Source organism: Bos grunniens, chromosome 16 (assembly GCF_055505025.1).
Source record: "Bos grunniens cultivar Pamir isolate PY7600 chromosome 16, Bosgru_T2T1.0, whole genome shotgun sequence".
NCBI classification, from domain to species: Eukaryota; Metazoa; Chordata; class Mammalia; order Artiodactyla; family Bovidae; genus Bos; species Bos grunniens.
In genome coordinates this window covers 37,904,596-37,917,614 of record NC_141180.1, presented here as the reverse complement: position 1 = coordinate 37,917,614, position 13,019 = coordinate 37,904,596, and the positions used below count along the sequence as shown (strand labels likewise).

The window sequence follows — 13,019 nt, the reverse complement described above, 5'->3', positions numbered from 1 at the left end:
GGCCACAGGACTGGAAAAGGTCAGTTTTCATTCCAATCCCAAAGAAAAGCAATGTCAAAGAATGCTCAAACTACCGCACAACTGCACTCATCTCACACGCTAGTAAAGTAATGCTCAAAATTCTCCAAGCCAGGCTTCAATAATACGTGAGCCGTGAACTTCCAGATGTTCAAGCTGGTTTTTGAACAGGCAGAGGAATCAGAGATCAAATTGCCAACATCCGCTGGATTATCGAAAAAGCAAGAGAGTTCCAGAAAAACATCTATTTCTGCTTTATTAACTATGCCAAAGCCTTTGACTGTGTGGATCACAATAAACTGTGGAAAATTCTGAAAGAGATGGGAATACTGACCACCTGACCTGCCTCTTGAGAAACCTGTATGCACGTCAGGAAGCAACAGTTAGAGCTGGATATGGAACAGACTGGTTCCAAATAGGAAAAGGAGTACATCAAGGCTGTATATTGTCACCATGCTTATTTAACGTATATGCAGAGTATATCATGAGAAACACTGGGCTGGAAGAAGCACAAGCTGGAATCAAGATTGCCGGGAGAAATATCAATAACCTCAGATATGCAGATGACACCACTCTTATGGCAGAAAGTGAAGAGGAACTAAAAAAAGCCTCTTGATGAAAGTGAAAGAGAAGAGTGAAAAAGTTGGCTTAAAGCTCAACATTCAGATCATGGCATCTGGTCCCATCACTTCATGGCAAATGGATGGGGAAACAGTGGAAACAGTGTCAGACTTTATTTTTCTGGGCTCCAAAACCACTGCAGATGGTGACTGCAGCCATGAAATTAAAAGACGCTTACTCCTTGGAAGGAAAGTTATGACCAACCTAGATACCATATTCAAAAGCAGAGACATTACTTTGCCAACAAAGTTCCGTCTAGTCAGGGCTATGGTTTTTCCAGTGGTCATGTATGGATGTGAGAGTTGGACTGTGAAGAAAGCTGAGTGCCGAAGAATTGATGCTTTTGAACTGTGGTGTTGGAGAAGACTCTTGAGAGTCCCTTGGACTGCAAGGAGATCCAATCAGTCCATTCTAAAGGAGATCAGTCCTGGGTGTTCATTGGAAGGACTGATGCTGAAGCTGAAACTCCAATACTTTGGCCACCTCATGCGAAGAGTTGACTCACTGGAAAAGACCCTGATGCTGGGAGGGATTGGGGGCAGGAGGAGAAGGGGACGACAGAGGATGAGATGGCCGGATGGCATCACCGACTCGATGCACATGAGTTTGAGTGAACTCTGGGAGTTGGTGACGGACAAGGAGGCCTGGCGTGCTGCAATTCATAGGGTCGAAAAGAGTCGGACACAACTGAGCGACTTAACTGACCTGAACTGAGAGGTGTGGTTAGGGATAGGGGTACAGGACAGGGATCCTTATCATTGCTCCAGAAAGTTCCTCTATCCCTCCATCCTTCCCCCTCCTCCACTTCCTGGAACAGGTTAAGGGCCTTCTTCAATAGAGGCTAAGTCATGCCTGTGTGTGCTCAGTTGCCAAGTCATGTCCGACTCTGCAATCATGGACTTTAGCCCACCAGGCTCTTCTATCCACAGGATTCTCCAGGCAAGAATACTGGAGTGGGATGCCATTTCCTCCTCCAGGGGATCTTCCCCACCCAGGGATGGAACCCAGGACTCCTGCAGGTCTCTTGCCTTGCAGGTGGATGTTTTACCAATGAGCCACCGGCTTGGGTCAGAGGGTAAGTCACTAGACTCTAATTTCCTCAAGGGCAGGGCCCTTCAGTACTGTTCATGGCTGTCCACCTAGAACTAAGAACCAAGAACACCTGGCTGAGTAAACAGTGGGATCCTCCATCAGGTCACCACTGCACAGAGGATGAGGTTCAAATTTCTCAGGCCATCTTTGCTGCCTGACTCACTTATTCAGTAAGCATTTATTGTCTGTTGAGAGCTAGGCTCTGTACTAGGGGCTGAGAACACAAAACTGAAAAAGAACAGTCCCTGCTCTCAAAGAGTTTATCTCCCACATCTTTGCCATGAATGGACTCTTTGAAACCATCAATGTCATGAAACCCAAAGGAGGTGAAGAACTGTTCCTAGAGAGACCAAAGCCAGGACTAGACACAATGCATGATCCCGGACTGGATCCTGGGTGAAGGAAAAAAGACCATGAAAGAATATCTTTGGGACAATTGAATATGGATTCATATTAGATAATAGGATTTTATCAATTATCAAGCTTCCTGAATGTGATCAGAGATTATGACCTTGTTCTTGGAAGAAGCATGTTAAAGCATTAAAATTTAAAGGTGAAGCATCAAGTGTATTTAATTCTCAAATAATTTCGAGAAAAGAAGGCACCAAATACAGCAAAATGTTAACTGGTTAATCGAGGTGAGGGGCACATGTGTGATGAATGCGCTAATTTTGCAACCTTTTCTGAACGCTCGAACTTCAAAACAAAGGGAGGCGGTGGGTAAACAGCTTCTGAAATTTAGGAAGCGCCCCTTTCCTGAGCTCATTCTCAATTCTCCTCGGTTAATGCTCTGAGATTCTTGGTTTTTCTCACGACTCTCCCACACGGTATTTATTCGCGGTGCTGACTGAAGGACTGAATACCAGCAACTACGCCGAGAGCTGGTTATTATCACCCTGATTTTTCCATCTAGGAAAATGAGTTCGGGGAGAGTCAACACAACACTCTGTGCGGAGTCGAGATTCGAACCCATATCCGATGGGTTCCGGAGCCGGACGGCCGCGTTTACACCAGGTTCCGGGGCCGTCTCCTCCCCCGCAGGATGGACGCACCGATTAGAGGAGCCAACATTTTTAGAGCTCTTGACGCGTGCCTCAGAACAACCCTGTCCGAGGAGACTGAGCCTGTCACAAAGCCAGAGGGGCCTCCGCCGCCGGACTCCCGGTGCACGGCAGGTATTTTCCCCGAATCTTCCCTCTCACTCAGCCACCCCAAGCTCCGACCCGCCAAACCAAGGAAACCGTCTCCCAGCACCCCCCGCGGCAGCTGGGTCAGCTCATGCGCAGGCGCCAGAGGCCGGAGGTGGCCGAGCTCGACCTCCGACCCGGGGCCTGGGTACGAAGACGAGGCTGGGCTGAGGCGGTACCTTTTTCCTTGCAGAATCTCGACGCCGTCCTTCCCCAGCCCCACCAGGACCCCATTCTCCTGTACCTGTAGGTAAGAGAAGCGTTGCTGCTCCTCGGACCACTCCTCCTCCTCCATCATCACCACGGGCGGATCCTGGCAGGCGCGCCAGGACGGAAAGACGCGGCCGCCTGGGCGACCTGGTCGGATTTTCCCGCCGCGGCGCCGGGCAACGGGCCGCGCTGGGGGCCAAAGCGCGAAGCTGCCGGCTGCCTCGCGCGCCCCCTGGCGGCGACTCTGGGAAGGGGGCCTCATAGCGCGCCTGCGCCCGCCCGGCCCCAGCCAAGCTCCCCGGGGACCTCAGGCCCAGCTCTGCGCCCCGCACAGTGGTCAACACTAGGTCTCAGGAACAATGTGTGTGTAGGGACAAGGGTTCGCAGCTCGGTTGCAAATTCCATGCGGCTGCAACCTCGATATGCCTTGCAAAATTTGGTGTGAGTTTTTTATAATTCTATAGTGTCACAAAGTCAGATCACTGATAAATGTTTGATTTCTATCCCCTTCAGCGAAAAAGTTTCTCAGCCCATTGCCGTTGCCAAAGGAATATAGGTTTGACCCAAGTGTTAGCTGATTTTCCTTTATGTTAAGAATTAAGGGTCTTACCAGAATTCCCTGGCCATCCAATGGCTAAGATTCCTCACTTCCACTGCAGGGCGTGGGGATTTAATCCCTGGTGTGGGATCTATCTAAGAACCCACATGCCAGACGGCCATGAATTTAAAAAAAAAAAAAGGGAAATAAGGGACTTCTCTGGTGGTCCATCCAGTGGAGTTCAATCCCGGGTGAGGGAGCTAAGATCCCACATACCTTGTGGCAAAAAAAAAGAGAAAACAGAAGCACTGTTGTTTACCAACTGAGCTATCAGGGAAGCCTTGTAACAAGTTCAGTGAAGACTTAAAAAAAAAAAAAAAGAAGGGAAAAATAGTGAAACCTAACAGTTAGATCTGCACTGTTTCCAAACTTCCTTCAGTTATTTTCCTCCTTCCCAGCTTCACTCTTTGGAGCTTCACTCATTTTTGGATGACGTGAGGAAGGAACTTCTCTACTGAACTGAATAATAGTGTCAAGTACTGGAAGAATATTTCCTTAACTTATGCTATTCATGCTACGAAGTGTACAGACACCATGCACATTCAAGTTCAATCTGCATTATTAACATCCACCTCCCCCCACTTCCATAAGCAGTCAACAAGGAATTAAACCCTGATTTGCAGGTTTCCTTGATGTAAATACTCCCACTATTGCCAGATTTCAAGCAACCAATATGAAGAAGCTGAACTCAGCATTTGTTACGAACTAGACTTGTTTGACTCATTGGAAAAGACCCTGGTGCTGGGAAAGATTGAAGGCAGGAGGAGAAGGGGACAACAGAGGATGAGTTGATAGGATGGTGTCACCAACTCGATGGACATGAGTTTGAGCAAGCTCCGGGAGTTGGTGATGGTCAGGGAAGCCTGGTGTGCTGCAGTCCACGGTGTCACAAAGAGTCAGACACAACTGAGTGACTGAGTTGAACTGAGACCTGTTTGGGAGTTGGGCCATAAAGAAGGCTGAGCACCGAAGAATTGATGCTTTTGAACTGTGGTGCTGCAGAATACTCTTGAGTCCCTTGGACTGCAAGGAGATCAAACCAGTCAATCTTAAAGGAAATCAATCCTGAATATTCATTGAAGGATGGATGCCGAAGCTGAAGCCCCAATACTTTGGCCACCTGATGAGAAGAACCGACTCATTGGAAAAGACCCTGATGCTGGGAAAGATCAAAGGCAGTAGAAGAAGGGGACGACAAAGAATGAAATGGTTGGATGGCATCACCAACTCAATGAACATGAGTTTGAGCAGGCTCTGGGAGATGGTGAAGGACAGGAAAGCCTGGCATGCTGCAGTGCAGTCCATGAGGTCATGAAGAGTCAGACATGACTGAGTGATTAAACAACAGGCTTGTTTGCCCCACAAGCAGCAGGCCTGACACTGAAGTTTGCAGCCGAGAAAGAGTTTGCTGATGAGGTCATCACGAAAGGAGAGCAAATCACAGATCCAACTCCGAGGGCCAAAGGCTTGAGATAGTTATGGGATAAAGAAGCAGGGGGGATGTCCCTAGTGCTCCAGTGGTTAAAACAGTTCAGACTCCGCCTTCCAATGCAGGGGGATGCAGGTTCGATTCCTGGCAGGGGAACTAAAGGCCCACGTGCCTCAAATTAAAAGCAGCAAAGTGGTCTTGCTGCTGCTGCTCTTAAGTTGCTTCAGTCGTGTCCGACTCTGTGAGACCCCAGAGACGGCAGCCCACCAGGCTCCCCCGTCCCTGGGACTCTCTAGGCAAGAACACTGGAGTGGGTTGCCATTTCCTTCTCCAATGTATGAAAGTGAAAAGTGAAAGTGAAGTCACGCAGTCATGTCCGACTCTTCGAGATCCCATGGACTGCAGCCTACCAGGCTCCTCTGTCCATGGGATTTTCCAGGCAAGAGTACTGGAGTGGGTTGCCATTGCCTTCTCTGAAAGTGGTCTTAGGCACGAGGAAAGATGATTGGAGACAGAGGAAAGGTGAGGCAGTCTGTGTCCTGCATCAGCCCACCTTTAGACTCAGTGGTCTGAACTGGGCAGGAGCCAACTCCAAAGTTTTGGAAAACAATGTAAAAGCTCCGTTACTATAGTGACCCATACATCAGAAGCATTATCTGTAGGGCTGGTTTCAAAGTCTAGTGATACATTACCTTGCCTAAGTGAAGCTCAGAGGGTATGCACCTAGAGAATGGGCTTACTCAGTAAAGAAGCTGCAAGCAGGAAGGTTTCTGACACGCTGTTCCCTCGTCTGCTGTTCTGGAGGACACACGCCGAGCTTCTGTTAACCCTTTTTTCACACAGGGAAGAGATGCTGCACACCCGCCATTCAGACACAGTAGATGGAGATAACCAAGAACAGATGATAGAAAAATGTGCAACACAGTAGCATAATTAAGGACTGATGACTTTTAAGTTTTTACTACCTTTGTTTTTAATACAATTTTTTAAGTCTGAATTTGTGTAACTTAATTTTTTTTTAATGTCTATAAAAATCTGTTTGTTGGACTTCCCCGGTGATCCAGTGGTAAAGAATCTGCCTGCCAACGCAGACCTGGCTTCAAGACCTGATCTGGGAAGAGTCCACACGCCATGGGGCAGCTGAGCCCGTGCATGAGTACTGAGCCCATGAGCCACAACTACTGAAGCCTGCATGCCCCAGAGCCCGGCCACAAGAGACGCCAGCTGCAACCATAAGAAAGCTCCTGTGCAGCAACAAAGACCCAGCTCAGCCAAAAACAAACTTTTAAAAATCTGCTTATTTGTTTTATCTTTTGACCTAACCACATGGCCTGTAGGATCTTAGTTCCCCAACCAGGGATCAACCCCCCACCCTCTACACACACGTCAGAGTCTTAACCACTAGACCTTCAGGAAAGTCGCACTGTAACTTAATTCTTAGTAATGACTGTGTATGTCTCTAGTTTTCTCTTCTCTTGAGAATCAGGCATTCACCTCTCGCTGGAGGAACTGGCTCTAGCGAACTTCTGGCCTAGCACATAGTATGCACTTACTAATCCCAAGTGGAAAGAATGTACTATGTTGAAATCAGTTTTTAAAGACCTGAGTGCCCAGCCTGCTTAACAGGTCCAGTGAGAGCCCAGGGCCCAGCTCGTGGTGGGGGCTCACTGAATGTTTGTTGAGGATCTGACTCACAGCGGCATCTCAGTGAGTCCTGAAAAAGCAGAGGTTCCTTAATAATAGACCAGCTCCCCAGGTCATCAGCAATGCAGGGCCCCCCAATTTTTTTTTAAAGACATTTGACCCAGACATACAGGTATCCCCTGCCTTTGAAAGTTTGCAGTAAGCCTCTTCATTTTTTAAAATATTTATTTATGTATGTATCTATTAATATTTGGCTGCGCTGGAGCTTAATTGCAGCATGCAAGACCTTTAGTTGCGGCAGGCGCACTCTCAGTTGCAGCGTGGGGGATCTGATTCCTGATCAGGGGTCAAACCGCAGCCCCCTGCATTGAGAGCATGGAGTCTTAGTGACCAGACCACCAAGGAAGTCCCTCGGCCACTTTGTTGTTGTTTTTTTTTTATATGAAGTTCTCCATTACTGTGGTTATGGCTTTTTTTCTGGTAAAAGTGAAAATTCTCTTTCGGTTTGCAAAAACAGGTGCTAAGGTATGTGTTCAGTTGCTCAGTCGCGTCCGACTCTGTGACCCCGTGGACTGTAGGCTCCTCTGTCCATGAAATTTTCCAGGCAAGAATACTGTAGTGGGTTGCCGTTTCCTCCTCCACTGGATCTTCCCAACCCGGGGATCAAACCTGCATCTCTTGGCAGGCAGATTCCTTACCACTGCGCCACCAAGTGGCAGAACTTGAACTTTCAGGACGGGGGGCCTAAAGCCTTACTGCAGTCATCAGGGGGAAGTAGTAGTTTCAGACCTTCTCACACTTCTTTTACAGTTTAGTGCTGTATTTACTTTTAACTCATGTTGAGAGCCCCTAGAGGCCTCATCACATCCCAATCCTTTCCTCTTTTCCAGCACCTTCCCACTGCAGATTAAAATCAACTGGCTTTCTTGACAAATGTAAAACTACTAAGGAGAAGAAGGGTGCAGAGTTTGTTTATTTGTGCTTCATTGGAAGAATATACAAGCAGCCTCCCTCTTACTATCTCTATGGAGGAGTCAGGGATAGAGGAGAAAGAGAGAGACTGTAGATGAAGAATCATACAGGGTTTCCTTTTGACTCCTCAGCCCACAGCTACCCCTCATCTCAACTGAATCCTAAGCAGGGGAGGGGTGCTGAGGAGGCAGAAGTTCAACATACAAAGTCATTAGGGGTTGATTAGGGCTTCCCAGGAGGCTTTAGTGGTAAAGAACTTGCCTGCCAATACAGGAGACGGGTTCAATCCTTGGGTCAGGAGGATCCCATGGAGAAGGAAATGGCAACCCACTGCAGTATTCTTGCCTGGGAAATCCCATGGACAGAGGAGCCTGGTGAGCAACAGTCCATAGGGTTGCAGAGTCCAACACGACTGAAGAGTCCGATACGACTGAAGCACACAGAATCTGAGGTGCGCTGAATCTGCAGGTGCAGAACCACAGATTTGGAGGGTATAATGAGTATAAGTTATACACAGATTTTCAAGGGTGGGGTGGTGGTGGGGAGAACCCCACCCCCTTCTTGTTTAAGGGTCAGCTGTTTGGTAGGAACTGTTTTTACTGGATGAAAAGCTGCCATGTAAACTGGCCATTGTGTGCTCAGTCACTCAGTTGTGTCCAACTCTTTGCGACCCCTTGAACTGTAGCCCTCCAGGCTCCTAGGGGACCTTCCAAGCAGGAATACTGGAGTGGGTTGCCATTTCCTTCTCCAAACTGGCCACTATGTGGCAGCATTGTGCCACACCAGGAAACAAGGCCTACTGGTGATCACCAGGGATTAACTCTCACTGAGCACTAACTTTTGGAGAAGGCAATGGCACCCCACTCCAGTACTCTTGCCTGGAAAATCCCGTGGATGGAGGAGCCTGGTGGGCTGCAGTCCATGGGGTTGCGAAGAGTCGGACACGACTGAGTGCCTTCACTTTCACTTTCACTTTTCACTTTCATGCACTGGAGAAGGAAATGGCAACCCACTCCAGTGTTCTTGCCTGGAGAATCCCAGGGATGGCAGTGCCTTCACTTTCACTTTCACTTTTCACTTTCATGCACTGGAGAAGGAAATGGCAACCCACTCCAGTGTTCTTGCCTGGAGAATCCCAGGGATGGCGGAGCCTGGCGGGCTGCCGTCTATGGGGTCGCACAGAATCAGACACGACTGAAGTGACTTAGCAGCAGCAGAGCACTAACTTGCTCATGAATGTGCTCCAGGTGCCCTGCCCTCCGAGGCAGGTACTATTACCCCCCATTTTATATTTGAAGAAGGTCCCACAGGTGAAAGAACTTTGCCTAAGGTTAAAACTGGCAGGAAGTGGTAGAGCCCAGATTTGAAGCAGCCTGGCTTCTGAGCCCACGGACTTATCCTCTGCTCTGGTCCCACTGCCCTCACCATAAACAGGCAAGCACAGTGCAGGCTTCCTGAGCCCTTTCCAGCTGCATTAAATAGGGGACCATAAATGTTGAATCGTTTATTTTTTCCTAAATTTGCACTGTAAAATGTCAATTCAAAACTCTATCTCCATCAGCTGTTACATATATTCTAGGAGCTCCTGGCCTTTTGGCTAAGATCAAGTGTAGTATGGGGGCTTCCCAGGTGGCACAGTGTTAAAGATACCACCTGCCAGTGCAGCACACAGATACACAGTTTTGATCCTGGGTCGGGAAGATCCCCCGGAGGAAGAAATGGCAACCCGCTCCAGTATTTTGCCTGGAGTATTCCATGGACAGAGGAGGCTCTCGGGCTACAGTCCATGAGGTCAGAGAGTCAGACACATCTGAGTGACTGAGCACAAGAACTCATGGGGTCAGGAGTTTCAGATTCTCTCACCACCAAACAAATGGTTACAGCAATGTGTAACTATACCCATTGAGCACACTGAACGGTAGGATAATCTGGTGATTATGTGTGTGGATTCTGGCTCAGACTTCGGTTCTGCAGGAGCTCTGTGACCTTGGACAAGTTACTTCACATCCTCAAGCTTTGTCTGTAAACTGGGAATAGTGATAGTACCTCTTTCAGAGGCTGTTGTATTAAACAAGTAAACTTAAAACAGTGCCTGGCACACCCTCTGTTAGCTATTATTATATTCTCATGTGTGCCATTGATTACTATATGAGACCCTCAGGAAAATCCCCAAATAAGGCCAGAGTTCCCAACCTTCCCATGTCACAAATTGTCCTTTTCAAAGGAAGCATATGTGGCAGATTATATTTGGAAAAAAAAAAAAGGAAAAATCTCCTGACCCACATGCTCCCCTAGAGCTTTCCACTCCCCACCATCAAGAGGTAAAGCCATACTCCTTCCCTTGAACTTATGACTCGCTTGTAACTGATATGGCTGAAATAATGCTCTGCTACGTCCATTGTTGTGTAGTCACTCAGTCGTGTCTGACTCTGTTCAACCCCATGGACTGCAGCACGCCAGGCTTTCCTGTCCTACACTATTCTCCCAGAGCTTGCTCATCTCATCCTCCGTCGTCCCCTTCTCCTCTTGCCTTCAATCTTTCCCAGCATCAGGGTCTTTTCCAGTGAGTCCGTTCTTCACATCAGCTGCCCAAAGTATTGGAGCTTCAGCTTCAGCATCAGTCCCTCCAATGAATATTCAGGACTGATTTCCTTTAGGATTGACTAGATTGATCTCCTTGCAGTCCAAGGGACTCTCAAGAGTCTTCTCTAACACCACAGTTCTTCGGTGCTCAGCTTTCTTTATAGTCCAACTCTCATAACCATACGTGACTACTTATGGCTTTGACTAGATGGACCTTTGTCAGCAAAGCAGTGTCTCTGCTTTTTAATATGATTTCTAGGTTTGTCATAGCTTTTCTTCCAAGGAGCAAACATCTTTTAATTTCATGGCTGCAGTCACCATCTGCAGTGATTTTCGAGCCCAAGAAAATAAAGTCTGTCACTGTTTCCATTGTTTCCCCATCTATCTGCCAATATGGCTAGGCGTTAAAGGCAAGGTGGTGTTTGTTTTGTTAGCTGCAACACTGAGCCACCGAGTAAGATGTTTGCCTCAGCAAGGCCAACTGAGGCCACATGGTGAGGCCACCATGTAACTTTCCAGCTGATAGCCGGGGCTGAGGTCCCAGCCAACATTGGCCACCTGATGAATGAAGAAGACAGACACCTCCACATGGTCCCAGCCATGGAACCACCCCCAGCTTTCAAGTCTTCCTAGCTGAGGCCCCCAGATATTGTGGAACAGAGATAAGCCATCACCCCGGTAGCCTTCCAAATTTCTGACCCTCAGAATTAGGATAAAAAAAATGGTAGTTATGTTACACCACGGAGTTTGGGGTGGTTTGTTACACACTGGGCAGAAACTGGCACAGCATATCCATTACTAGACAGTGAATGTGTCTATGCCAACATACATACTAAGCATGGCATATACATCCTGACGGTCTCTCTACCCCTCCTGAAAAGATGGCTTCCATCTGCCTCGAAGATGACAGCTGCAAATCCCTTGACTAAAGCCTCTGCTGAGAGATCATGTCTGCTCCCTTGTCGGATCCATGTCTTTTTTTCCTTCAATTGAAGTGTAATTGCTTTACAATATTGTGTTGTTTCTGCTATACAACATCGATCAGGTCTACGTGTGTATATATATCCTGACCCTCTTGAGCCTCCCTCCCTCCCCTATATGTCTTCCTAATTAACTCCTTTCTGTCCCAAATAAAGCAGAAAGAAGTTGTGGCTGACATCATAACAGACCTACAGTTTTTGGTGTTTTTTTTTTTTTTTTGCCAAGGGAGGCCCTTTGCCAGAACGGCCACCAGATTGTCCCTGAAGCAGTTGTGCTGGACAGGACCCACCTGGCTGGGAGCAGAACCCGTCTGTGTCCACCTCCATCCACTTTTAGAATTGTTCAACTACCTCACCTTCACCAGGAGGTAGGTAATAAAGAGTAAATCATAAATAGGATTCACTATGTGGCAAACACTAATCCTCAAAAGAGCTCTGTGAACAGGTGCTATTAGCATCTTTTTACAGATGAGGCAGCACATAGGTACCGAGATTAAGGATCAGAGTAACCATGAATTAGTGGTGATTCTAAGGTATGGGCCCAGGCTCTAACCATTGGGCTGGGCTGCCTTTACTAGAGCTAACGTAGGGAGTTTTTTATCAATGTATTTTTCTAATATGTCATGGTATGCAAAATTCCTAAGGCATGAAATAATATATAGTAAAAAAAAAAAAAAAAAAGACACCCAGGCAAAGGACTCATATTAACAATAAAAATATCTCCCGTTTATCTTGCCCTTCTTGTGCCATAATGGGAACCTGGGAGCTTGTTAGAAATGCAGAATATGTACACAGGTATACCTGTGGCTGATTCATGTTCATGTGATGGCAAAAACTATCACAATATCATGAAGTAATTATTCTCTAAAAATAATTTTTAAAAAGAAATGCAGAATATGGGTTCCCCGCCCCAGACCTACTGACTCAGAGCCTACTTCCTCCCACCCCCAACCGCTGCCAAGCTCCACCCCCTGGCAGGGTGGTGGCTGTTAGTGATGTATTCAGTGAAGATCTGCTTAAACACCTGAGCACACAGAGGAGCCCTGCCAAGAACTGTTTCAGGGCTGGTTTGTAAAGTGAATTCACCAGTAAGTGCTAGAAGTAACATTTGGTTTCTTCAGAAATACCACTGCCTCCAAGGACAGGCACACCCTCAAGTGGTAATTATTACCATTACCAATAATTACCAATAAGAATAATTACCATTTATGTAGATGCTTATGTGTCAAGTGTTGTTCAGTTTTTACCAGGTGTATCTTCAAAATAGCCTTAAGGAGGCCAGAATTCTCCAGGCCAGAATACTGGAGGGGGTAACCGTTCCCTTCTCCAGGGGATCGTCCCAACCCAGGGATCGAACCCAGGTCTCCCAAACTGCAGGTGGATTCTTTACCAGCTGGGCCACAAGGGAAGCGTCTTAGGGAGGCTGGTATGATTATTATCCCCATTTTACAAATGAAAAAGTGAGGCCAGAGATCTTAAATAATTTATTTGTCTTAAGTCATACAGCTAGTAGGTCATAAGCTAGTTCACTCACTTCTTGACTATTTCCTCACCCTTCCCTCCAGAGTTAATCATTACCTAACTTTGGTGTTTCTGGTATTGGTTTTTTGTTTATTTTTTTAAGAAAATAAAGAAGAAAATATTTAACAAGACTAAATAAAGGAAATAAACTAATTCAAATGTAA

General features: G+C 47.0%; 1 protein-coding gene and 1 long non-coding RNA gene across 5 annotated transcripts in view; one reads left to right on the top strand and one right to left on the bottom strand.

Moving 5' to 3' along the window:
- The window catches only part of LOC147356630 (centromere protein S), a 21,345-nt gene extending 18,043 nt beyond the window's left edge, over positions 1 to 3,302 (bottom strand). For both annotated transcript variants that reach the window (XM_086344461.1, XM_086344459.1), the window contains exon 1: positions 3,163 to 3,302. In XM_086344461.1, the coding sequence (XP_086200587.1) occupies positions 3,163 to 3,216 (54 nt within the window). In that variant the 5' untranslated portion in view covers positions 3,217 to 3,302. The remainder of the gene's footprint in view (positions 1 to 3,162) is intronic.
- Positions 2,767 to 13,019, top strand: LOC147356629 (uncharacterized). Of its 3 annotated transcripts, XR_015143385.1 has the most exons (3): positions 2,767 to 2,906; positions 3,112 to 3,168; positions 6,220 to 6,451. It is a non-coding gene; the product is annotated as an uncharacterized LOC147356629 (long non-coding RNA). The 3 variants fall into 3 exon arrangements; XR_015143384.1 differs by lacking the exon at positions 2,767 to 2,906 and having other exon boundaries at positions 2,997 to 3,168; XR_015143383.1 differs by lacking the exons at positions 2,767 to 2,906; positions 6,220 to 6,451 and adding an exon at positions 11,561 to 13,019 and having other exon boundaries at positions 3,017 to 3,168.